The following is a 25,113-nucleotide window of genomic DNA, read 5'->3' as shown; positions in this document are numbered from 1 at the left end:
AGTGATGAGGGTGAAAATGATATGTTGGATGATTTAGTAAACAGCAATGGTTCTGAAATGTCAACCAGTAATAGCCATGCAGATAATACACTAATTGAAATATTTCTACCCAAATTAAAAAAGAAAACTATCAGAAAAGTCGTCCCGTGGACTAATGAACAGAAGGAAGTAACATTAAAGTACTTTAAAGATCACATCAAAGTAAAGAAAGCCCCTAAAAGACTAGAGTGTGATGAGTTCAAGGAAAAGTTTAAAAAAGTAATGGACAACAAAGATTGGTTAAAAATCAAAGTTTTTATACAAAATGCATATAAAGACAAGTAAGAAAATAATTAAAATCTTTAGTATTTTTAAAATTTCCTTAAATGGCGGAGTTAATTTTAATATTGTATATCATTTAGTTTCTAAGACATCCCATGGGGTGATTTTATGTGTGGTCAAACATTGTAAATAAACGTTTCATTTTTCTATAACTATTTATTTAAAATCCTTAATTCACCTTCAGGTTCGGTATTGTGAAATAAAAGATCCTCATTTAAATTACTTTAGAATATGTTAATAATCATAAAATCTAATTACTAATTAATCAATAAGTTAACCCTATAACGCTGACCGTGACGTTTTCGTAACGTTTGATAAACACTGGTCTTATGCACAAAATAACCCATGTAGGACGGCTACGCCGACGGGATCGGTATCGTTACATTTCAGTGAAAATATAGCAAACCCGTTTTGATTACGTTCGCGCGGCACATTCACGTGAGATGTTTCTGTTTGACAATGCACTAATGAAAAGTTAGGTTATAGTGTACTGTGGAGTGTTTATTGTTATAAATTGGAATCAAGCAGCATATGAACGTTGGATTTTTTTTACATACTTCTAGAAGGACGATTATCGTTTGGCGAAGGTAATATGTGCTAAAATTAATTATTTTTCTGTATTTTTATTGAAAATTTTAAGCGTTACGAAATCGTCACTCTCGTCTTTTGGATTTTTTTAGATTGATCAAAATAATTATGGATTGTGCAGCGTTTTATAGCAAAAAACGTCTTCCCTTAATGGATGAGAGTAGTACAGATACTGTAGATGGTTCTGATATTAATTTCGAGGATTTGGGTAATTATTTTTATAGTTCTTTTTATAATTTTCTAGTCATTTGTATTGACTGCTTTGCCTCTTTGTATTATAGTTTGAAATGACTCATTTATACTCTTTTTTTATTATGGATGAATCTGACGATAGTACTGAAGAAAGTGAAGCCAGTGGAGAAACAGTAGCTGCACCAGAAACATTAAAATCAAAGAGTCGTAAAACCTATCCACTTTGGCGACATGTGTCAACTGAAGATTCTGCTAAACCACTTCCTATATGGTTAGGCCAACTAGAGCCGTCTGGAGTTGTAAAGCGACCTGTGGAATATTTTAGAAATTTTTTTTCGGAAGATATTCTGACTCACATAGTTGAGCAGTCAAACTTGTATGCCATTCAAGAAAATCCCAATAAAAGTCTGTCATTGTCAATTCCTGAATTGAAACAATTTTTAGGGTCCTTATTGGCAATGTCCATGGTAAAACTATCCAACTCAAGATTGTATTGGAAAACTAAGTTAAACTGTCCAATTGTATCGGAAGTAATGACCAGGGATCGGTGGGAAGAAATAAAATCTAAAATCCATTTTAACGATAATTCGACAATACCAGAAGATAATACCACATATGACAAACTATTCAAAATAAGGCCATTGATAAATCATTTACAGGCGAAATTTAGAGAAATTCCAATGCCTCAAATGTTATGTATTGATGAACAGATAGTACCATTCAAAGGCAGATCTAGCATTAAACAATATATACCCAGCAAGCCACACAAATGGGGCTACAAATTATTTGCTCTTTGTGATTAGAAAGGAATTATGTATGATTTTTTTATATATTCTGAAAAAATCCAACCAGTAACTGGAGAACCAGATTTAGGAGCTAGTTCCAATGTGGTACTGCAATTAGCCACTCATATTCCTGTAGGTGCAAATCATCTCCTATATTTCGATAATTGGTTTACCTCTCTAGCTCTGATGGTGCATTTGGCAAAAAAGAAAATTTATTGCCTTAGAACGGTAAGGATAAATCGCTTATCGGGAGTTCCTCTAAACAAGGATAAAGATTTACTAAAAAAAGGTAAAGGATCCTTCCAAGAAGTCTCGACTCTAGTAGATAATATTGAAGTCAGAGCAGTAAAATGGGCTGATAATCGGGTAGTCAATTTGCTATCAACATTTTCGTCTGCAGAACCTACTGAAACATGCGAGCGATATGACAAAAAGACTAAACAGAATATTACAATTACCTGTCCAGCTATTGTCAAAACCTATAACCAATTTATGGGTGGAGTGGACCTAATGGATGCATTAATTGCTCTTTACAGAATTCATATTAGATCTAAAAAGTTCTATCACAAATTGTTTTTTCACTTTTTAGATGTTACTGTGGCAAACTCTTGGCTCATTTACAGAAGAGACTGCGAATCCTTACAGGTACCTAAAAGAAACATAGTTAATCTCCAAGAATTCAAAATGAGCATTGCAGAGGCACTGCTATTGGAAGGGAAAAGAACCCAACAATCAAAAAGGGGTCGTCCATCAAAAACCAGCACAGATGCAGAATTTTCAAAAAAGAAGAAGCTAGGTCCAGCCACTAAAAGTATTCCGGTAGCAGACATACGTCTAGATGGGCTTGATCACTTGCCCATGGTCACAGATAGGGGTAGGTGTAAAAATATCAATTGTAGAAGTGCTCCAGTATATATGTGCACCAAATGTAAAGTACACCTGTGCATTACAAAGGAAAAGAACTGTTTTATACATTTCCCCTTACATAATAACTTCTATTTTTGTATTTAATTTATAATAAATTGATTTTTTTCAAATTTATTATGTCTCTTATATCGATATTGTGCATTACTATGTATGTAAAATTAAGCAAAAAATCAAAACTTCAAAATTTAAATCATGAGTTATTTCTAAACAAAGGACTTTTGTGACGATTTCGTAACGTTTCAAAAAAACACCTAATATTTAAAAAAAACTGTTTTTTTTTTAATCTGTAAATTAATAATAGCAAAATAAGTAATAAGAAACAAAAAATTTTTTTTTTTTTGAATACTTTAAAAATTCGGCGTTATAGGGTTAATAAACTGTTTCTATTTTTAAATGTTTTAAGACTAATTATAAAAAAGTTTAGGTGTATATGTACATTTAATTTTTGTATTGTTACTGTCCACAACAAGAAGTACATAAGTACAAAAATTTAGTTGTGATATTTTTGCCTTATAAGAGCATTTCTAACCAAATTATCTTCCCCGTAGTTGATTCGTTTCCGAAATATGGAATTTTACTGGTTCCTGTATATTTTTTCCGTCAATTTTTTTTAGTCTAATTTGAAATTAATTCATTACGTCAAAGATTCTGTTTACACAATTTTCGGTTTCTCTATAGATGCGTACATAAGTACATACATGTCGTTGCGATATTTTTAGAGTTGCGAGATTTAACCATTTCACCCATGCATCTACCTTTATTGACCTCTTTATGAGCTAAATATATTTGCTATTTGAATTGATGTTTCTATATAATATTCTAATTCGAATGCTTCCAATTTCAGACAATTATTACTTTCTCAAAAATTTTATTCCCTCATCAAGTTTTCATATCCCAAGAATTTTTTGGTTGGAGATCTATTGATTAAATTTTGTGGTCTTCGTAATCTTCTGACTAAACATCACTGTTTGGGGATTTCTTCCCGCTATTGATTTCACTATGAATGTAATTAAAACCAACTTGTTTATTTGAATTTTATTTCTCGAACCAACATGACAAAATTGTAATAAATATATTTAAGTCCTCCACTTACGGAGTCTCGACAAAAAGTCCCGCGTCAGCGCGTCAGACCGTCAGGCCACCTGTTGTCCTTCAACATCGGCGATGAAGCGCACATGCAGCGTTGCCCACGTTGCCAAAATAGAATTTACAGAAAAGTCTGAACATATTCCCCCACCTTGAAATATTATTTCAACACAAATAAATGTCACATAAAGTCAAAACATGTTGTAAAAAAGAAAAAAAAAATAAGTACATAAAAATAAGGTTACACGCTGTCAATTGGTAAGGGACACACTTTTGAAACTGAGCGTTTATATTTGCCATTTGTAGTTTGAATACGCGCACCCCGAACTTTGTCATCGGGCCCAACATACACTTCACTTACACGTCCCATCTTCCATTGACATGGAGGAAGATTGTCTTCCTTCAGCACCACCAATTGTCCAACTTCTAAATTTGGTTTTTCAGTAAACCACTTCCCCTTCTGTTGCATCTCGGTAATGTAATCCAAAGACCACCTTGTCCAGAAGTGCTGTTGAAGCATTTGGATGTGTTGATACCTAGATAGTCGATTCATAGGTACTTCTCGAACATCAGGATCCGGTAATGAGGTGAGTCGTCGTCCAATAAGGAAATGAGACGGGGTAAGAGATTCAAAATCGTCAGGACTTGAGGACAGAGGACATAAAGGTCGTGAGTTTAGGATAGCTTCTATTTGAACTAGAGTGGTATAGAAGTCCTCAAATGTAAGAGTACAATTTCCCAAAATTCTTTTCAAATGTTTTTTTACATGATTTTACTTCCGCCTCCCATAGACCACCAAAATTTGGTGACTTTGTTGGAATTAAGTTCCAATTAATACCTTCGTTACTGACAGCATTTGTTAAAGATGGTGAATGAGACAATAAAAAATCTCCCAATAATTTCAGTTCTTTATTAGCTCCAACGAATTGTGTACCATTGTCGGATATTACTTTTAATGGTTTACCCCTACGGGCAACAAATCTACGAAAACACGCGATAAACGCCTCTTTTGTCAATTCCGACACCAACTCAATATGAATTGCTTTAGTAGAGCAACATATAAACAAACAGAAGACATAGCATTTGGACAACTTAGCGATTCTCCCATACTTGGTTTTAATTTGGAAAGGACCAGCATAATCCATCCCTGTCACATAAAATGGAGGTGATGGCGTTACTCGATCCTTAGGTAAAGGAGCCATTATTTGAGAAAGTGGAACAGACTGGGCCTTAAAACACTGTACACACCTACGTGTGACATATCGTACCAAATTTCTACCCACAATTATCCAGAACTGCTCACGGATTGAACTTAAAACCGCCTGTGGACCAGCATGTAACAGACGTTCATGTTCCCACTCAACCAACAACTTTGTTAACGGATATTTAGAGCTTAATAGAGCTGGATGTTTCTTCGCATACTCCAAACTAGACAATTGCAGCCGACCCTCCACCCTGAGGATACCATTCGCATCAAGAAAAGGACTTAACCTGCGGAAGGTATTATTAGACAACAATTGTTTTTTATTAGACAATTCTTTAATCTCTTGCGCCCATGATTCCTTTTGCGATAACTTAACCAAAATATTCATCGCATGTGCTAACTCTGCAGGAGTTAAAGCACCGGATAATGTGTCTTTATGCAAGAGTTTTTTAAAGTATCTTAGACAATAGGCCAAAGACCTTTTTATTCTAATTATATGACCAAATATATGAAATGGAAACGTATATACATCCTTAGCATTTTGACAAGTTCCAACATGCACTCTAGTCTCAGGCATATCACTAAGTTGTTCAGGAACTGAGTTAGGCCATTTTTGTTCATCCAAACCCAACCAATCTGGACCACACCACCATCTTTGACAATCCACCAGTTTTGATGGAAAAATGCCTCGAGATACGATATCTGCAGGGTTTTGATCCGTCCTCACATGTTTCCACTCTTTTGGGTCTGTCAATTCCTGAATTTGGCTTATTCGATTTCACACAAATACCTGAACATCACTAGGTGACATTTTTATCCAACTTAAAACAACAGTAGAGTCACACCAAAAGACTGTTCTTCTAAAGTTTATCGTCATTGCTTGTTTGACCTTAGCTGCCAGCTTACTTAATAACAGGGCTCCACAGTTCCAGTCTGGGGATGGTTAAGCTTTTTAATGGTGCCACCCTAACCTTTGCACACAACAACTTTACTGAAACATCTCCACACTCGTTCTCACTTCTTAAATAAACACAACAACCATAAGCATTTATAGAGGCATCACAAAAGCCATGAATATCAACCACCGTTGCACCAGAACATACGACCTGCCTTCTTCTTCTTCTTAAAGTGCCTATCCGTTTCGGATGTTGGCGATCATCACGGCTATCTTTACTTTATTTATTGCAGCGCGGAACAGTTCAGTGGTAGTCGTGTTATACCACTTTCTTAAATTTTGAAGCCAGGAAATGCGTCTTCTTCCCGGTCCTCTCTTACCATTTACTTTCCCTTGGAGAATCAGCTGGAGAAGGCCGTAACGTTCTGGATTTCTCATTACATGTCCTAGATATTCCAACTTTTTAGTTTTGACGGTCATGAGAATTTCACATTCTTTCCCCATTCTACGCAGGACCTCCACATTAGTAACTCTGTCAACCCAGGATATACGTAAGATGCGCCTATAACACCACATTTCGAAAGCTTCGAGCCGATTCATAGATGCAACAGTCAGTGTCCATGCTTCCATTCCGTAGAGCAGAACTGTTAATATGTAGCAGTTCAATAGACGGCATTTTGTTTTTAATGATATGTCTCGACTGTTGAAAATTGTTCTCATTCTAACGAATGCTGCTTTTGCTTTTATTATTCGCTGTTTAATTTCTGTTGAGCGGTCCCATTGGCTATTTAAATTGGTGCCTAGATATGTATATTGCTCGACTCTTTCGATATTCTGTTGGTTGATTGTAAGTTGAGCGTTTAGTATTGGTTTTTTACTAATTGTCATGCGACCTGCCTAGGAATTGCTAACTTATTTAATAAAATGAAATCAGATTTTAATCTAGACCATTCATCGTTCAATTCACAAGGTAATGACTCATCCCACTTCAAATCCAGCTTCCACAGTTTTTGCAACATAATTTTTGCTAGAACCACACTAGGTGCGACCAGCCCCAACGGGTCAAATATTTTCGATACATCTGACAGAATATTTCTTTTTGTGTGCCTTCCATGTCCAACTAAAAAGTCAATTTCAAACAACAATTCATCCTGCCTAAATTTCCAATACAATCCCAACGTCTTGTTTTGTTCTTTCTCTCCAAAATGTACCTGATCAACCAAAACTGAACTGTCTAACTTACGTTGAACTTCTACATCATTTGATACCCATTTCCGCAATTCCATACCTCCAGCTTTTAGTATTGACACCATTTGGTTACATATATCCAATAATTCGTCTGCTGTCTCTGCTCCTGTTAAAACGTCATCAACATAAAAGTCTCTTAAAATTACTTCTGCTGCCTTAGGATACTCCTTTTGACCATCCATACCTAACTGTCTCAAACACCTGATTGCAAGATATGGAGCTGATCTCGTCCCATATGTTACTGTGTTCAAAGTGTATTCTTCCAGCTGTTGACTAGGAGAACTTCTCCAAAATATTTTCTGCAAAGACCGTTGATCAGGTGATACCCAAATCATTCTGTACATTTTTGCTACATCTGCACAGATCACCTTAGCATGTTGTCTAAATTTTAACAAAATCAACACAAGATCCTCCTGAAGCTTTGGTCCAACATGTTGAATATCATTTAGAGACACGCCCATGTTTGTTTTCATTAAACCATTGAAGACAACTCGCAACTTAGTAGTGCTTGAATTTTCATTCAACACTCCATGATGAGGAAGGTAATAAGATATTACACTTTTTGAAGGTTCCGATAATGACATGTGACCCAGTGATATATACTCATTCATAAAGGAGTCGTACATACCTTTCAGCTTAACATTTTTCTCTAACCTTCTTTCGCCAAACGCCAAAAATCTGTTCTTAGCTTCAAGTTTAGAATCCCCCAACTGTGCCAACTCTTCTTTAAATGGAATTCTAACGATAAATTTACCATCTTTTTCTCTCTTGGTATTTTCCACAAACATCCTTTCACACTCTAATTCACCGACAGACAATGCCTGCTTCTCCTGAGGAATTTCTTCCACGGCCCAAAATTTCTCCAACTGATTTTGAATGTCAACTACATTTAAATTACACATGGTTGAGTTAAATGTCTGTAGATTCTGCATCGGTCCAGCCAGTATCCACCCCAGCAATGTCTTCTGTAATATGGGTTGAAACTCAGATAGTTTAATCTGTCCTACACAAAGAAGACTATAGAAAATCTCAGTCCCTAGTAACATATCCACTTTAGCCGAACATCCAAATCCAGCATCAGCTAACGGTAAATGAGGGGGTATATCTAATTGACATGTATTTAGATTTTGACAAGGTATAAAACCACAGATCTTTGCGACAACTAAACATGAAATTGTTTTCTGAAAAGAACTATGAATTGACTTAAATGAGACCATACATCTACCACTAACACCAGAAGACTTTTGATTTATACCAAAAATTCTCATTGTGACCGTATCTTGTTGAAGATCCAACTTAGTAGCTAACTCAGAAGTAATCAAGTTTGGCTGACTCCCAGAATCCAATAAAATACGACATGTTTGCCATGAGCCATCCCTTGCCATTACCTGTATCAATGCAGTTGATAGTAGTATCTCGCCTGGTACCTCTATCCCATTATCCAACACAACTGACCCAACATGTTGTAGAACCTCTAACGCCTGTGAAGAAGACGTTCCAACTTGCAAACCACCACCACCAACACTGTCACCTTCTCCAAATTTCACTCCAGCGTATTCCTTGTTACCACTGGGTCGACCAACTCCCGTTTCTGTATTTGGTCTTGTATCGTAATGTAACAGTGTATGGTGTTTTTGCCCACATTTCCTACAGTTACCTGATTTACAGTATTTACTTGTATGATTTGCCTTTTTTAAGCAATTTAAACAAAGACCCAACTTTTTTGTTTGTTCATACCTCACATATGTTCTTAATTTTCCAAATTTCTCACAGTTATTAATATAATGTTTATTTTTGCAATAATGACAAAACGGATCTTGATTTGTCAAACTGAATGTATTAGTTTCTGTTAAGTTTGACTCTGTACTCACAAATGATTTATGTCGTTGCCATTTATTATTTCCATTCCTATTAGTGTGGCTACCAGCACTATACCACTTATTTTCCTTGACCTTTTTTGAATTTCTCTCAATATTTTTCAAAGTATCTACCCTCTCATTTAGAAATGCTTTAAATTCATCTAAAGTAGCTACTATTCCCTTTGGTCGTTTTTCCTCCCAACATCTAAATGTATTATCATCAAACTTTTTTGTTAGGCAGTGTATAACTATGAGATCCCAACTTTGCACTGAAATGTTAAGTTTTTCCAACGTTAACAAGGTTTCTGTAACAGTATCCAACATATTTCTTAATTGATCAGCTGATTCCCTTACCAAATTCAGAAACAACAACAACGCATCTAAATGAAAATCAACCAACATAGGAGTATCATCATACCTATCACACAAAAGTTTCCAAACAATATTATAACTAACTGAGGTAGTCTGTCGCTTTTGCACAACTTTAGTGGCATCACCCTGTAACGCACGTTTTAAAAAATGAAATTTTTGAATGTCAGTAATGCTTTTATCATTATGAATAAGAGATTCAAAAGAATCTTTAAATTCTAACCAATTTTCTACAGTACCATCAAATGTTGGTATCGGAATTGGAGGTAATTTAATTTTAGTCCCCCCACCGTGTACTTCACTGACCACACTTTGACTATCATTACTATTGGGGAGATCTCTACTGTCATTCACAATCTTTCTAGCTTTCGAAATAGTTTTATAAAATAAGTTTTCAAAATTTACTATCTCAGATTCACTATTATATTTCTCATCTAACAGACCTATCATTTTCTTCAATTTCTCTTTCTCAATTTCTTCAAATTCATCTAACAATCTCTCCGCTCTAGATAATCTACTTTCTAATTCAATAAGTAATTGCTCATCATTAATTTTACCCTCAAAAATATTAATATTATCCATAAATTTTGAAAAATTAGTCAATTTTGCTTTAATATTTCCCCTCTTTCGTACTAAACTTTCCGCCATCTTATTAATAATATAAATGTAATATTACTTAATAAACCAAAAACCAACTAGTTCAAATATAAAATATATTTTAAAAGGAAATAACAGGAAAAGAAGGACTCACCTAACTTCCAATCTTACTGACCTCTAATTTTGTCATCGTGAACCGGTATTGAAAAAAATCGATAATCCAACAGCACGTGTACCCATAAACTTGATTTCGGAATTCCAGCAATATAATATTTAACATTATGACTGACCAACTATATTTTACATCCATCCATCTGCTCGAATGACCACTATGTTTGGGGATTTCTTCCCGCTATTGATTTCACTATGAATGTAATTAAAACCAACTTGTTTATTTGAATTTTATTTCTCGAACCAACATGACAAAATTGTAATAAATATATTTAAGTCCTCCACTTACGGAGTCTCGACAAAAAGTCCCGCGTTAGCGCGTCAGACCGTCAGGCCACCTGTTGTCCTTCAACATCGGCGATGAAGCGCACATGCAGCGTTGCCGACGTTGCCAAAATAGAATTTACAGAAAAGTCTGAACAAACACTTTTCTATCAAAAACTTTTTATAAATACAACAAGCTCCAATATAAATCCTAAATACTTATACTCATTTTCCGAATTTCAATATAAACATATATCATCAACTAGCCTCTAACGTCCACTGCTGAACATAGGCCTCTCGCATGCTTTTCCACTTAGTCCGATTTTGCGCCATCTAAATTCAATTTGTAGTCACTCTTTTTATGTCATCTGTCCATCTCGTTGGGGGTCGACCTCTATTTCTGTTAGCTTGTATTCGGAGTCTACATTCCAAAATTCTTTTTGTCCACCGGTCATTAACTGATCTTGCTACATGATCTGCCCAGTTCCAACACTTTAGTGTTGTTATCCTTTCAATAACGTCTGCTACTCTTGATCTTTTGCGTAGGGAAATCCCTAACAATATTCTCTCCATTCCCCTTTCCGGAACTTGTAGTTTACTCACTGTTGATCTTGTGAGTGTTACGGTTTCTGCGCTGTAGGTCATCACTGGCAAAATATAGTCAGAAACTAGCATTCGTACAGTGCAGTTATCAGTTTCGGAGTTTTCTCACATTTATATTTTTAATTTTTACGATATGCATTGTGCGGTATTTGGTTGTTCCTCTAAACCAGAGCAAGCGAAATCCTTGCCCTAACACGAGGATTTTTCGTTTCCCTGACGAGGAAATCTAATTAAACAATTTGTGTACGCCACCGTTAGAAGAAGAAATTTTCCGTATCCAGCAGTATCTACCTTGCAATCTTTGCTGAAAAAAAATTAAAATATAGCCTGGTACAATAAAAATCTCTTTTAAAATTGCTTTAACACGAAAGATAAAGTTTGTACTTTATTATTTGATGAAATGAAAATCAAAAAAGAGTATGTCTACGATAAATCTGAAGACCAAGTATTACAGCCATTTGCATATGTGCAAGTCATAATGCTGACAGGTTTATGTAAATAGTGGAAACAACCTGTGTATTACAATTACGACACAAAAATGACTTTTTCTTATGAAGTGTAATGAGATTATAACATTTGTAGAAAAAGCAGCTGAGTACCATCATATCTTATTTAGGCACTCATATTTACTTATAAATCTATAGGTTTCCAAGTAGTATCTATGGTTTGTGATTTGAGGGGTGGAAATAGAGAACTGCACACAGAATTAGAAATTACAGAATCCAAACTTTATTTTAAAAACCCAGACATTGGTAAAAATGTTTATGATTTTGCTGACGGGCCACACCTATTAAAGCTTATCAGAAATCATTTTGTGGATAGGGAAGAGAACTGAATAAGGACTGTGTTGAATATGTTCTTAATGGTACAACAGATTCTGATTTAAAAATTATCCACAAAACAGACAAAGAAAAGCTCAATATGAGGGGAGTTCAAAGACAGAGAGTAAAATATGCTGCAAAATTATTCTCCCATACGGTATCGAAGGCTATTAGTAGGTGCGGCACGCTTGGTCTCATCAATCAACACACAAATTGGACACAATTGGCAGATGCTTTTAAATTAGTAAGTGTTACAATTTGTAAGGTAAACATTAATTACAAATTTCTTTTTACTTGTTATAGGTGAACGACTGGTTTGATGTATTCAATGTGATCCCTCTGACGGACACTTGAATCAGAAACCGGGCTTATGGTTTGGCGCTAGAAGCGCGAAATTATATTTTGCAAAGAATGTCATGATTTGATTTCAACAATGCGCGTTAAAGGCAAGAAATCATTGCTTCCGTTCCAAAAAGTTAACACAATATATCAAAGTAAAACACATTTATAACATTTTACAAAGCATTGTAGGCATTCTTATATCAAATAGGGCTTTGTAGTTGTAGACAGAGAAGATGTAGACAAACAATATAATATAAACTACCTTTTGACGAGGCGCTTAAACCAAGATCCATTGGAGAATTTTTTTGCGATCATAAAAGCGAAAGGTGGTTTAAACGATCATCCAACTTCTTTAGATTTTAAATACTGACTGCGTTCTTATTTAATGGGAAAAAACGAAGGTGCTTTTTGAGATTACCGTAATGTAGAAGACGATGGTACTCCTACATTAACTATGAGCGGTAGTATGGTAGATAAGCTTGCTTCAAAGAAAAAACAATCATTGACACCAATCCCACGGATGGAGATGCCATAGTCCTCCGTAAAGAACTCGATGATTTAGGATATGATGGACTGGAACATTTAGGAGGATTTATTTGTAGCAAGCTTAAACGGAAGTTACCAAATTTAACTAACCAAAGTTCGACGTCTTACACCTGGGCCAATCATTTGACAGAAGATGCACTAGGTAAACCTTTTAACGAATTTATGGCTCATTTGAAAAAACTAGAGCAAATTTTTCAAAATAATGGAGATACCATATTTACTGGCAAACAATATATTTCAAGTCTGTTGTCGGCAAATGTTAATATTGATTGTCCTTCGGTCGCGTATGTACGCGTATGTACTTCCGTATAAAAGATTTTAATAAAAAAAATTATTTTAGCACGTACTAATAAAAGAAAAATACAAAGAACTATCGCATAATGCATATAGTTTTATATCTTTAAACGTAAATTGTTTAAAAACTGTTTTATATATAGTTATTTAGCAAGAATATTTAAGTATTTAAATTTAAGTATATATTCACCAATAATGTATAATATAAAAATTTTGTTCCTTCTTGTGAATTTTCTCCTTTTGTTTATGAAAAGTGCAAGTATGTAGGTACCTAAATAAGTATCTATTTTTTTGTACCTTAGTTCTAATTCGCAAAAAAATTATTAAACATATTTGACTAAGAAAACATGATAAACATTTGTTTTTATTTCAAATGTATGAAGAAAGTAAAATAATATGCAAAATATCCATACTTATGGTGACTAAGTAACGAGTGATTATGTATACAATTAAGAGCAATGTGAATACTACGCTGCAAGTAACGTAGCTGAGCTTAACGAGAATTTGCACGTCGGAATAGTTGGCCCTGCCTTCAACCTATCGTTTTTACAGCTACAAGGTAGCAATCAGTAACGTGTCCATAGTCGTCAAAGATGGACTATTCAAACGTCGTGCGATTCGCGTTTGTGCCTTTCTATGATGAAAAGCCTGGTGAGTTTGCATGTTAACATTTTGTATCGACGACGCAGCAGGCTGTGGTCACCGCGCTCTGCCAGTGACATGCAAACTGGCAAAGGACAAAAAAGCCCAAAATCGCGCCCCGCGCTGGAATTTTAAAAAGACGGATTGGAAAAAGTACAGGGAATGCATAAATGAAGTCCTAACTCAACTAACACTACAAGAACCAGAAGAAGCAACAAAGAAAGTAAGGGAGGCCATACTTAAATGTGCAAAAAAATGCATACCGCGAGGTCAAATTAAAGGGTATAAGACTTTCTGGTCCCCAACACTATCCAAATTGAAAGCTGCCAGAAATAAAGCCAGAGGAAAAGCTGAAAAATCCAGGCAAATGAACGATTGTATAGAGCTTCGAAAGAGGCAAGCGGTCCTAACTCAAGCCATTAAGTCAGGTAAAAGAGAAGCTTTCAAATCCTTTCTTGCTAATCTCGATTTGCCAATGATGGAAACAAGCAACAGCAAATGCCAATGAGAGGCATGGCTAGAGAACTCACTACACATGCCGATATAGCAAACGAACTCTGTAAGCACTACACTAAAGTGAGTAATATTAAAATAAATAAGAGGGAGAGACCCTTTCATAAGGCCACTCCACAAACCATTGGTAGATGGATCAAATTTATTCTACAACAGAGTGGCCTGGATATAAGTCAGTTTAAAGCACATAGCACACGCCTCGCCGCAACATCTGCGGCAGCTAGCAAAATGGTCAGTTTTGACACTATAAGTTGGCGGCAGGTGGGACGAAAAATTCTAAGAAACTTGCGAAATTTTACAATAGACCCTTAGTTTTTAATAAAGAATTTGCAATACAATTTTAAATAGGTAAAAAGAACCTGATTTATGTTAAGTTCTATAATATTTGTAAGGATTTTATAATAAACATTTAGTTAAGGTTGGATTATGTTATGTAATGTGTTAACTAGTTGCCTCAGGGCATTTTTTAGATACGAATTGTACATTTTAGGAACATATAATATGTTGGGCATTATTATAATAAAGTTGTTGCAACCACCTTAAACATCTACAATTTATTTATTTATGAGATGAGGCCGAATATAATCTTAAGATCAAACGAACATACCTGAAGTTCGATCTTGATTATATGAGGCCTCATCAAAATAAATAAGTCCCAACCCACCCTAACATTTTGGAAAAATGCCCATAATATGTTGCAACAACAACTTTCCAATAGACTGAAGGTTATGGACCGTAGACGATGCGGAGGTTTCGAGTGGTTGTTTATACTTTAAAGTGTGAGTAATTAGCCAGAGGCGGAGGTACTACAATTTATTTATTTATTTCGATGAGGCATCATATAATCAAGATCGAACTTCAGGTAAGTTCGTTTGATCTTAAGATCATATCGTATTGGTTCATTATAGTTCTTGAATTGTTTTATTGTTGATGGCGTACTTTGTAATCGCCTTAGATTGTAGCATTTGAAAATTCTTTGGATATGTATTGAAATCCCCTCGTATTCGATAAAATATCAAAGAATAATCTTAGTGTATTTCTATTTCCTTTCGTACAAGTTAAAACACCGAATTCTTCCAATTCATCTTAGCGTCGTCGAGTAAAATAAACCATTTTATAGTTTGTTTATATTTCACAGATGTGCACATCCTCGGCATTCTTTTGCGTTTCATATTCTGCGTTTTAAATAAATATTTCCGTCAAGTGTTTTGCGATTCCAAATTATGTGAATGAATTTTGAATGAATGACGTAGACTGTGATGACGATCCCACAAGAATCAATCAAGAATCACACTTTCGTAGACGTCCACGGATCACAGCAACTCTAGTTTCGATTGATACAAACAACGTAACTACGATAAGTGATAACATTAAAACAAAATCAACAAAACGCAAAGCAGATCCAACCAAATGAATGCAAAACACGCAAAAAATTAAACAAAACTTGGATCAAAGCTATGTAGGCTGTATATTCGAAGAAATTAGTTCTTGCATGTAATATGAAACCACCTTGTGAGTACACTTAATTGAAAAAGAAATAAACATAAATTTTAAGTCTGATTTAGACTATGGGTCTGTTGAATAAAAATAAGTGTTACCTTAAAAGTAGTAACTTTTAAGCACAAGCTAATACTTATAAGGATAAGATATTACTTATTTTTATTTGAATAAAAGTAAGTGTTTTCTTATAAGGTAATACTGGAAAAATATTCTGAAATTTAAGTATATACTTGTAAGTATTTACTTTTAAAATTGTCTTGTGATGTTTTTATAGCTGAAAGACAAGTTTTAACAAGTTTGTAAACGTCGCGTGCGTCGTTGAGATTCTGTGTAGTAGGTACATCCACGCCAGTTAAATTTTAGCGCTATAAATAGTCATGTCGTCGTCAAGTGAAATCGTCGAAGTCAAAAATATTGAAAAATCATACGGTTCTTCTGAACAAATCAATGGTTCCGGCAATTGTTAAAATTTATTAAGGCTTCTGGTACAAGTATTACTATTGACAAATTAAAAAAAAATCTCAATAACATGAAAACAGATGTAAAGAAGAAAACGGATAAAAATATGACTGGTAACAAAAAAATTAAATTGCGCGACTGGGAAAAAGAATTTCTGGGTATATTGAATTTTGAAAAAAAATCCAGTATTCACGAAAATTCCTGGGGGATGTTCCATTGGAACTAACAATGGAGAAGCGAACAATCTAGAAAATACTGGATCAGCTAGTACCAATAGGAAAGTATCTACCCTTTCATCTTCAAAACAATGTTTAGGTAGAACATCTTTGAGTTGATGTAAAAAATCAGTCAGCCCTAGATTTTTAATTTTTTTTAAAAAGCAACATATGCATATTTGATCAGATAAATAATCTTCGCAGATTCTCGCTCCCGTATGATATGTTGCTGATTTTTTATTACACTCTTCTACCGTATATCTTTTCATTCTTATGGTAGCTCGTGTGGCTTCGTATTCAAAATCGTATGCCTTTTCATTCAAAACTCATTGCAAATTTCGGACAGCTTCAGCTACGTTGAGAGTTTTTGTACCATCTAAACATGCATCCATGACTTAATTCTAAAAATTAATAATGTTAGCAACAATATTGATTGAAAAATATTTATTACCTTTCTAATCTCACGACGAACAAAATTTTACTAAATTTCTGAAAATTATTTACTTTTAAACTTATATTACGATGAACTAAATGTTACTAAAGATCACTTTTACAATCCTCAATTTATGTAGTCTACATTTTAAAGCACAGCGCGCTACCTTAGTTGCTGCGTAGAGGTGACCTTGATTTACATAAATAAAAAGTACGTACATTTGATGTTTAAGAACATTAACAGTTTAATAGCAATGGAGTGTTGTCACAAAGCTAAATTAATGGTTCAACATCCGCGAAAACCTTTGTACAAGTTTACTGAAGCAGAATTAGAAAACTTTACCCTACCATACTTTAGAAAATGTGTGGAACCGTTGGAATTACTTCGATCTTGGTATAAATTACCCACAAAAGTAGTTCAAGATTTTGAAGTTCAGACTCGTCTACCATGTTTTGTACATTTTAATCGTCCCGAATGGAGAACAGAGCTTGAAGGTACCGCACCCTCGCAATCCAGTTGTCATTTATGTAAGTCTGCGCTTGAAAATTTAAGAGATATGTATAACAGTGTAATAAATAGTTAATAAATAATTATTTTTTTAATAATAGTTTTTATTATACTAATATCCTATCCTAACCTTGACTGTCACTGTGACCTTGAACGACCTTTAATCTCATTTACGTGACCTTGAACTTGACCTTTGCGTGATCCTGAACTTGACCTCCACGTGACCTTGAACTTGACTTTTTGCGTGACCTTTACCTTCGCGTGACCTTTGATTTGACCTTTGTGTAACCTTTACCTCCACGTGACCTTGAACGTAACCTTCGCGTGACCTTGAACTTTATTGACCTTGATTAAAACCGGTTTCCCCCACCACATTTTGCACCAGGAATGGTATGGAGTATCTACTCCCTTTCTCTGGAATGACTGATATTAAATAATTCCTCGCTTCTGTTTTGGGGGTTTTTGAATGGGCATAATAACCATGGAGAAATTCCATATCCACTATCTCCAAGGAGGCAAAAATTGCCTCTAAAGCTATGTATAACTTGATAAATCGAGCTTTGTTTCCAAATCCTCGAATCGTGAACACTTCCAGGCCACTGAGTGTCCACACTTGTAATCACTTCATTTGCAAAAAATATCATATTATCAAACCGCTATTTAAACCTACGGATGAAACAACAAAGAAATCGCCACCGAAAACTCGATCTACTGCATTAAAGAGACAACCTTTCGAAGGTCTTGTTTGTTTAGCAAAAACGACTTAAAGCAATCCATTTTGGATTTACAAAACCAGATACATGCAGTCAATAAGGATATTAAACGAGATCCTTCTGTAGCAGGTATACATCTTTCCAACAAGAAATACGTAGATGAACGCATTGTTCACGTCAAAAATTTTGTAAGAAAAGAGAAATTTGATACGCAAAGAATATAATGCAAACGATACTCAACTTGAACAAAAAATCTTAAACTCCATCAGCAAGATTGAAAGCAATTTTAATAAAAAAACTAATGAGTTATCTGATGACAATAAAATGGTTAGTTTGAAAGTATCTGATTTAACAAAACAAGTACATGACTTTAAAAATAATTTAAATATATATAAACGTGAAATGAAGAAGAACATTACAGATGCGCTGCCTACCAAAGTGCACAAAATATCCTGAAAACTTTGGAAATAGAAAAAAAAAGATTAAAACAATGGATCTTAATAATGACTTCTTAAGGTAATAGAAGAATACATCCAAAATAATAAAATCATATAAAGACTAGGAAACAATGACTTAAAGCGTTAGAAGATAAGAAGGTTTGGAAGAGTAAAGATGTCTGATGTAAAAAAGATGAAAAGTAAAAAACATAATAAATTACGAAGCGGGTTACAGTTAAATATGCAAACAATAAATGCCAATAGGATTCATGATACTGAGCAATGGCAAAAAAGTATTCGAGATGAATCAGATATGAGATCATTATTAGATGGTAGAGTATCAGATCTGTCAAAGACAGCAGACTCACTTGCTATATTTAACACAAGCAAGCACGAAAAAATTATCCGAGACGACGTACAATCATTAAAGGCTTAGACTATTTATGGCAGATGGACTTGGCTGAAATGTGATCTCATTCTCATAACAATAGAAATTTTAAATTAATTTTAGTTGTTATTGATTGTTTCTCGAAATACCTTTGGACTCATCCATTAAAGACAAAAACGGGTGAGGAGCTAATTCAAGCATTTTCAGATATACTTAAACACAGTAAACGAACACCGAAAAATCTGCAGTCGGATCAGGGAACTGAATTTTACATCAAGTTTCAAAATTTAATGAAAAAACATAAAATAAATCACTACTCTGTTTTTAGTACCATGAAAGCAGCCATAGCTGAACGCTTCATTAGAACGTTGAAATCCAAACTATACAAGTATTTCAGCTTACACGGTACATACAAGTGGATTGACATATTACCCAAAGTTACGTCTGAATAATAATACAAAGCATTCAAAAACAGGGTACAAACCATCACAAGTGAACAAAACCAATGAAAAGGAGATTTAAAAAAACAAGTTTACGCATTTAAAAATCGCAGGTCCACGAAAATTTAAAGTAGGCGACATTGTACGCATCAGCAAAACCAAAATGTTATTCGACAAGGGTTACGTTCCAAGTTGGACAACAGAATTATTCAAAGTTACTAAAATCAATATTACCAACCCTGCAACGTATATCCTCGAAGACATGCAAGGTGCACCGATCAAAGGGGACTTTTATGATGAAGAATTGCAGAAAACAGCCAATCCCGATATTTACTTAGTCGAAAAAGGTTTACGTCGTAAAAATAACAAAATGTACGTCAAATGGCTTGGCCTTGATGCAAAATATAATAGTTGGATTAATAATGACGCCGTTATCTAAAAAGGTGGGGGGAACAGAAGTATGAAAAATTGAGGAGAAACACGTAGAAACACGTTTTTATTTCTCAGTTTGTTACAGTCAGTTAGCTAGTAAAAATGCATTCCCAAGATACTGGATATTCAAGCGGCAGCGAGTATGATGTCACTATTTCACCATCGTCCGAGACATCAATCGTATGTGAAGACTATGATCATGAGTTGGATGCTCTTCTAGAAAAGTACGAAGAAGCAGCCAAGAACGAGACCCATTATCTGCTGTACACACATTTGTTAAATGGATCATACCAACTTGGATGTGGTCTAAGTCCAGCCAGAACATATACTCCTGCTGTAATTATGTGGAAGTCACCATGGCAGAAAATATCTTTCAGTACATAGAATGGGAAAAATTAATTACCCAACTCAATAAGAATAGTTTTTTTCTATGAGAACGTGACCGTTTCTGATAATCCTGTTGAAATTCAGTGTGGTGACTATTGTAGAATTCGACAAATAATCTACGACAACATGAAATTCCTCGAAATAACCAAGCACGACATTAACTTTTGTCTCTCAGAAATGCAAGTGAACACCCTTTTAGAAGCAAATAACGAACTTTTAACACCGTATATATCCATGCTAGAGACTATTCAATTTTCAAATTATTATTATAATACGCTTAATATTGTTCGAAATAGTTTTAGTAATCAAAATTATACGTTTGTAGACGCCATTCAAAAATTGTATACATTTACACGGGGAGGATATACTTTACAACATATGGCGTTAGGGCAACTTATATTTTTCTGTAAACATAGGATCGCTAATGATCTTGAAAGAATTTAATAAAGCTTGTAAAAATATGTATTTGTTGTTTTATTTATTTAAAATTAAAAGTTCATTCCTATTTCAGAAGCCAACGAGTGAACATCAGGCTTCTACTAATAGTAGTTTTAATAAAAACTTGTTAGTTTAATGTGATTGTTTATCAAGTAAATATTGGTAAGTCGATATCACTTAAATACTTTCGACAAATAAAATTAGGCCAGTCGTTTCTGGCCATACTTAATATTTTGGCATCCAAAATATTAAAATCAAATTATGGCATCATCATCACAAACAGTTCAACCTAGCTTCGCTGCAGTTACCAAAATCGCACAGAAAAAATCTATAACAGCAACATCATGTCCCAGCAGAACTCAAGCCATTGTTATGAACGCTATCCCAGACGTAGTGCTTTTTGATTACATAAAGGCAATCGGCGAAATTGTTACCCCTAAAGAAATAACCTTTGCTTCACGTATTTCTAACCAGCGTATATGCATCTATCTTTCTTCCGTAACCGTAGTAGATAATCTTCTAAAAAATAATCCGACTATTTCTGTTAGAAATCAAATAATATCTATTCGCAGACTTATCACACCTGCAAAGAGCCTACTACTTTCTAACGTGTGTCCTTCGATCCCGAATGCACTTATAGAACAAGCACTTAAAAATGAACTTCGATTACAACTTGCTTCCCCTATCTCGCTTATCCGTTGTAGTTCACCGGAAGACGAATATGCTCACATCTTCAGTTTTCGACGCTCAGTCTTTGTGATACCAGATAAAGAATACTTTGAGTTAAATACTTCAATTGTAATTTCATATGAAAATCCAAATTATAGGATCTTTATTACTTCGGACAAACTAGAATGCTTTTTATGTAAGCAATCTGGACACACTGCAGACTCCTGCCCCAACCCTCAAGAAATATCTAGCAATCCCTCTCCTAATACAACTTCTAGCCAAATGCCAATTGATCCTCCTTCTAGTATATCTCCCCTTTCTCCCTGCTCAAAAAAAAAGAAATCTATTCAAATAACCTACCTACTGACATAACAAACCCAAATGAACAGTCTATAACACCATTAACTGTCCCTTCTAATTCTGGTATAAAAAGAACTCATTCCACTGACACAAGTCTTGAATCACCTACTTTACTGGTTACCGCTAGCCCACTAAACTTAAACTCTAATAACACACCAAACACAACAACCTTCGCAACTCCTAAATCAGCTCCTAAAAAGAAAACAAAAACTGATGACAAAGAAACTGGTAAAATTAATCCATCTGCCTTTTCAAGTATTGAAAAATTAATTTCTGCTAATCCAGAAAAATTTTCTTTATCAGCATTACAAATAATTGCCTTCCTAGAAAATTCCTTTGGGAGTAGTGATCCTCTCAAAGGAGCTCATAATTTCACCACGAACATTCATTCTCTCCTCGAAGATCTTACACAAATATACCAAACTGTATCCGATAGATCACTTAAAAATCGCATTACAAGAATAACGAAAAAGCTAAAACGCACATTAAATCCTATAGAAGCTGACGAACCTACCAGCCTTACATCCAACAATTCATGTGACTCTAACTGCAATGATATGGATCTTTTCTGAAATTACGTTATTAGTACAAGGTATATTCTTTCTACTAACTAAATAAGTTTTTAAATTCACTATTTTACAATGGAACTGCGACGGATACTATCCGCGCCTTGAACACATTCAGTATCTTATATCAATTTAGCATCCAGATTTTCTTTGTCTCCAAGAGACTAATTTTAATACAACTAGTATTCCTTATCCTAAATCCTTTGAAGGATACCACTTCATTAGGACGAACTGCTTTAGAGCTAGTGGAGGTGCATCAATATTTGCCTCCTGCGAAATCTTCTCAACAATGCTACCATTAATAACGAATCTTGAGACAATTGCCATAACTACATATTGCCCAAATAAACTTACCATCTGCTCCATATATATTCCCCCAAACCATTCCCTAAAAGAAGAAGATCCCAGACCTTATATTCCAACTTCCACAGCCGTTTATACTCACAGGCGACTTCAATGCACATAACAGTATGTGGGGTTCTCAATCAACATTTGGACGGGGAAAAGTAGTTGAAAATATTATTAACTGCACAAACTCATGTCTTCTTAACACAGGATCTAATACTCATTTTAATATTTCCTCTGGATCTTTCTCTGCTATAGATCTTAGTATTAGTGACCCTAAATCTGCACCATTTTTAACCTGGCAAACAGCTGACGATCTCTTTGATAGCAATCATTATCCTATAATAAACTTATTTATTTATTTATTTATTTAACGGATATACCATTTTTACAGAAATATGAAGTCAACCTCTACAAAGCTTATATATAGGTTGCGTTAATAAAAAACAAACCAAAATTAAAATCAAACAAAATTCAATTAAAGTAGTAGCTTAAGTTATTAAATAATGCTTAAAATCTCTCAAATGATTTCTTAAATGTTGCTGTAGATATTCCAAATAACTCTAAACTATTGCTGTGCTCATTGGCAGTTCATAAAATTCTTGTAATGGGTTCATTTTGTATTAATTTGTTCTTCTAGTATTAACATTAAAATTTATTAAACTTAATAACTCTGGATCTTGAACATATCCATTAATAATTTTAAAAAGGAAACATAAATCCGCTTGACATCTTCTATCATGTAGTGATGAGATATTTAGTATTGACAGTATATCATCATACGTGTATTGATGTCTAATAAAACCAATTTTGTAAGCACATACCCTCAAGAATTTATTTTGAACTCTCTCGATACTGTAGATGTCACTGTTATACGAAGGAGACCAAATGAGAGAACCATACTTCAAAACTGATCGAACTAAACTACAGTATAACATTTTTAAAGTTTGTACTGAAAACTGATTACAATTTCTAAGAATAAATCCCAACATTTTTAAAGCTTTAGCTGAAGTTTCGTTAATGTGATATTGAAAAGTTAGTTTAGAATCAAAATTTATACCTAAATCTTTAATATTATGACGTGCCTCTAAAGGTACATTATTTATACAATAATCATAATTTACAAACTCTCTTGTTCTTCCAAAAGTAATTTTAAAACATTTTTGTATATTTAAGTATAGCATGTTTACCTCACACCAACTAGCTAAGCTTTTAATGTCATTCTGTAACAAAGAGGCATCAACTAGGTCACTAAATATTCGAAATATTTTAAGGTCATCAGCAAACATTAGAAATTTACTATTTTTAATCACTGAGGATATATCATTAACAAATATATTAAATAAGAGAGGTCCAATATGAGACCCCTGAGGAACTCCTGAGGTTACAGATACTCGTTGAGATAAACAATTTCCCTATTTAACATACTGACATCTACCAGATATATAACTACCTGTCCACGCAATTATTTTACCTCCAAATCCATAGCCATTTAATTTAGCAATAAGCAGATCATGGTTAACTCTATCGAAGGCTTTTGAGAAGTCTGTGTAGATAGTGTCAACCTGCCCTTCTGTTCCACTGAATTAGCTATAAAATTCGTATACAATATTAAGTTCGTGCATGTAGACTTACCTTTAGAAAAGCCATGTTGTCCAACATCAATTAAATCTGTACAATTCCATGTCAAAAAGTTATTTACAAGACACTCAAAAAGTTTGGGTAATACAGATTGGTTACAAACCGCTCGATAATTTTCAACATCATTTTTATTACCAGATTTGAAAATTGGTGTTAAATAACTAGTCTTCCAAAGATCAGGAAAGATGCCGGTACTCAATGAGGAATTAAATAAGTAGCAGATAGGTTTTACAAGAGTAAAAATGCAATGCTTGAGAACATAAGCTGGCAAACAATCTGGTCCAAGCGATAATTTCCAAGGCATCTTTAAAACACTATCAATTATGTCAGAGACCTCAATACTATAATTATTCACATTTACACTCTGCTGATAGTTAAAAATTGGGGTCTGATTAATTTTAGAATTAGAATATGTAGTTGAGAAAAACTTACCAAATAGATTAACTACGTCTTGAGCATTATCACTTGTACTATCACCGTAGAACATATTAGATTGCAGATTATAACTTTTACGTTTATTATTGATATACTTCCGAAAATGTCGAGGATTAGATAGAATCCCATTCTCAATATTATTCAAATAGTTACTATAACATTGAGAGGAGACTTGTTTACATTTATTTCGTAACTGAGAAAATCTTAAATAATCATCCCTTCTACCAAACAATTTATACTGCTTATGTATTTTCTTTTTTAAATATATCAACTTCCTTAATTTACCATTAAACCAAATCGGAAACGAACTTGTTTTAAATTTTTTGATCGGAACAAAGAAGTCAAAACCTGTAAACATAAAATCATAAAATACTGCTAAGCTGTAATTCACATCATCTGATAAAAGTAAGTCCCAATTTAAATTTGCAAAGTAATCATTTAGTCCAATGTAATTTACATTTTTAAAATCATAATAAAATTC

The 25,113-nt window shown here is 34.2% G+C and overlaps 2 protein-coding genes across 2 annotated transcripts; both read right to left on the bottom strand.

The window, feature by feature from the left end:
* Positions 1-4,140: 4,140 nt before the first annotated feature.
* On the bottom strand, positions 4,141-5,680 carry LOC140450836 (uncharacterized). The gene is made up of 2 exons (XM_072544509.1): positions 4,666-5,680; positions 4,141-4,595 (listed from the first exon to the last, which is right to left on the bottom strand). Exons 1-2 carry the CDS (start codon positions 5,678-5,680, stop codon positions 4,141-4,143), a joined length of 1,470 nt encoding a protein of 489 aa, XP_072400610.1.
* A 1,345-nt stretch (positions 5,681-7,025) lies between these two features.
* LOC140450834 (uncharacterized) lies at positions 7,026-10,122 on the bottom strand. Its single transcript, XM_072544508.1, has 2 exons — positions 7,210-10,122; positions 7,026-7,118 (listed from the first exon to the last, which is right to left on the bottom strand). The coding sequence occupies exons 1-2, from the start codon at positions 10,120-10,122 to the stop codon at positions 7,026-7,028; spliced, it is 3,006 nt and encodes a 1,001-aa protein (XP_072400609.1).
* Positions 10,123-25,113: the final 14,991 nt, after the last annotated feature.

The sequence above is a fragment of the Diabrotica undecimpunctata genome, chromosome 9 (assembly GCF_040954645.1).
Source record: "Diabrotica undecimpunctata isolate CICGRU chromosome 9, icDiaUnde3, whole genome shotgun sequence".
NCBI lineage: Eukaryota > Metazoa > Arthropoda > Insecta > Coleoptera > Chrysomelidae > Diabrotica > Diabrotica undecimpunctata.
This window is presented reverse-complemented; position numbering and strand designations above follow the sequence as displayed.

Excerpts from the sequence above, each read along its gene's own strand:
- LOC140450836 (XM_072544509.1), bottom strand. The coding sequence starts at position 5,680 with ATGCCTGAGACTAGAGTGCATGTTGGAACTTGTCAAAATGCTAAGGAT. Across the intron at positions 4,596-4,665 it reads GGAGGCGGAAGTAAAATCAT|TTCAAATAGAAGCTATCCTA; the intron begins GTAAAAAAACAT and ends ATACCACTCTAG.
- LOC140450834 (XM_072544508.1), bottom strand. The coding sequence starts at position 10,122 with ATGGCGGAAAGTTTAGTACGAAAGAGGGGAAATATTAAAGCAAAATTG. Across the intron at positions 7,119-7,209 it reads GTTCAGTTTTGGTTGATCAG|TTGGACATGGAAGGCACACA; the intron begins GTACATTTTGGA and ends TTGACTTTTTAG.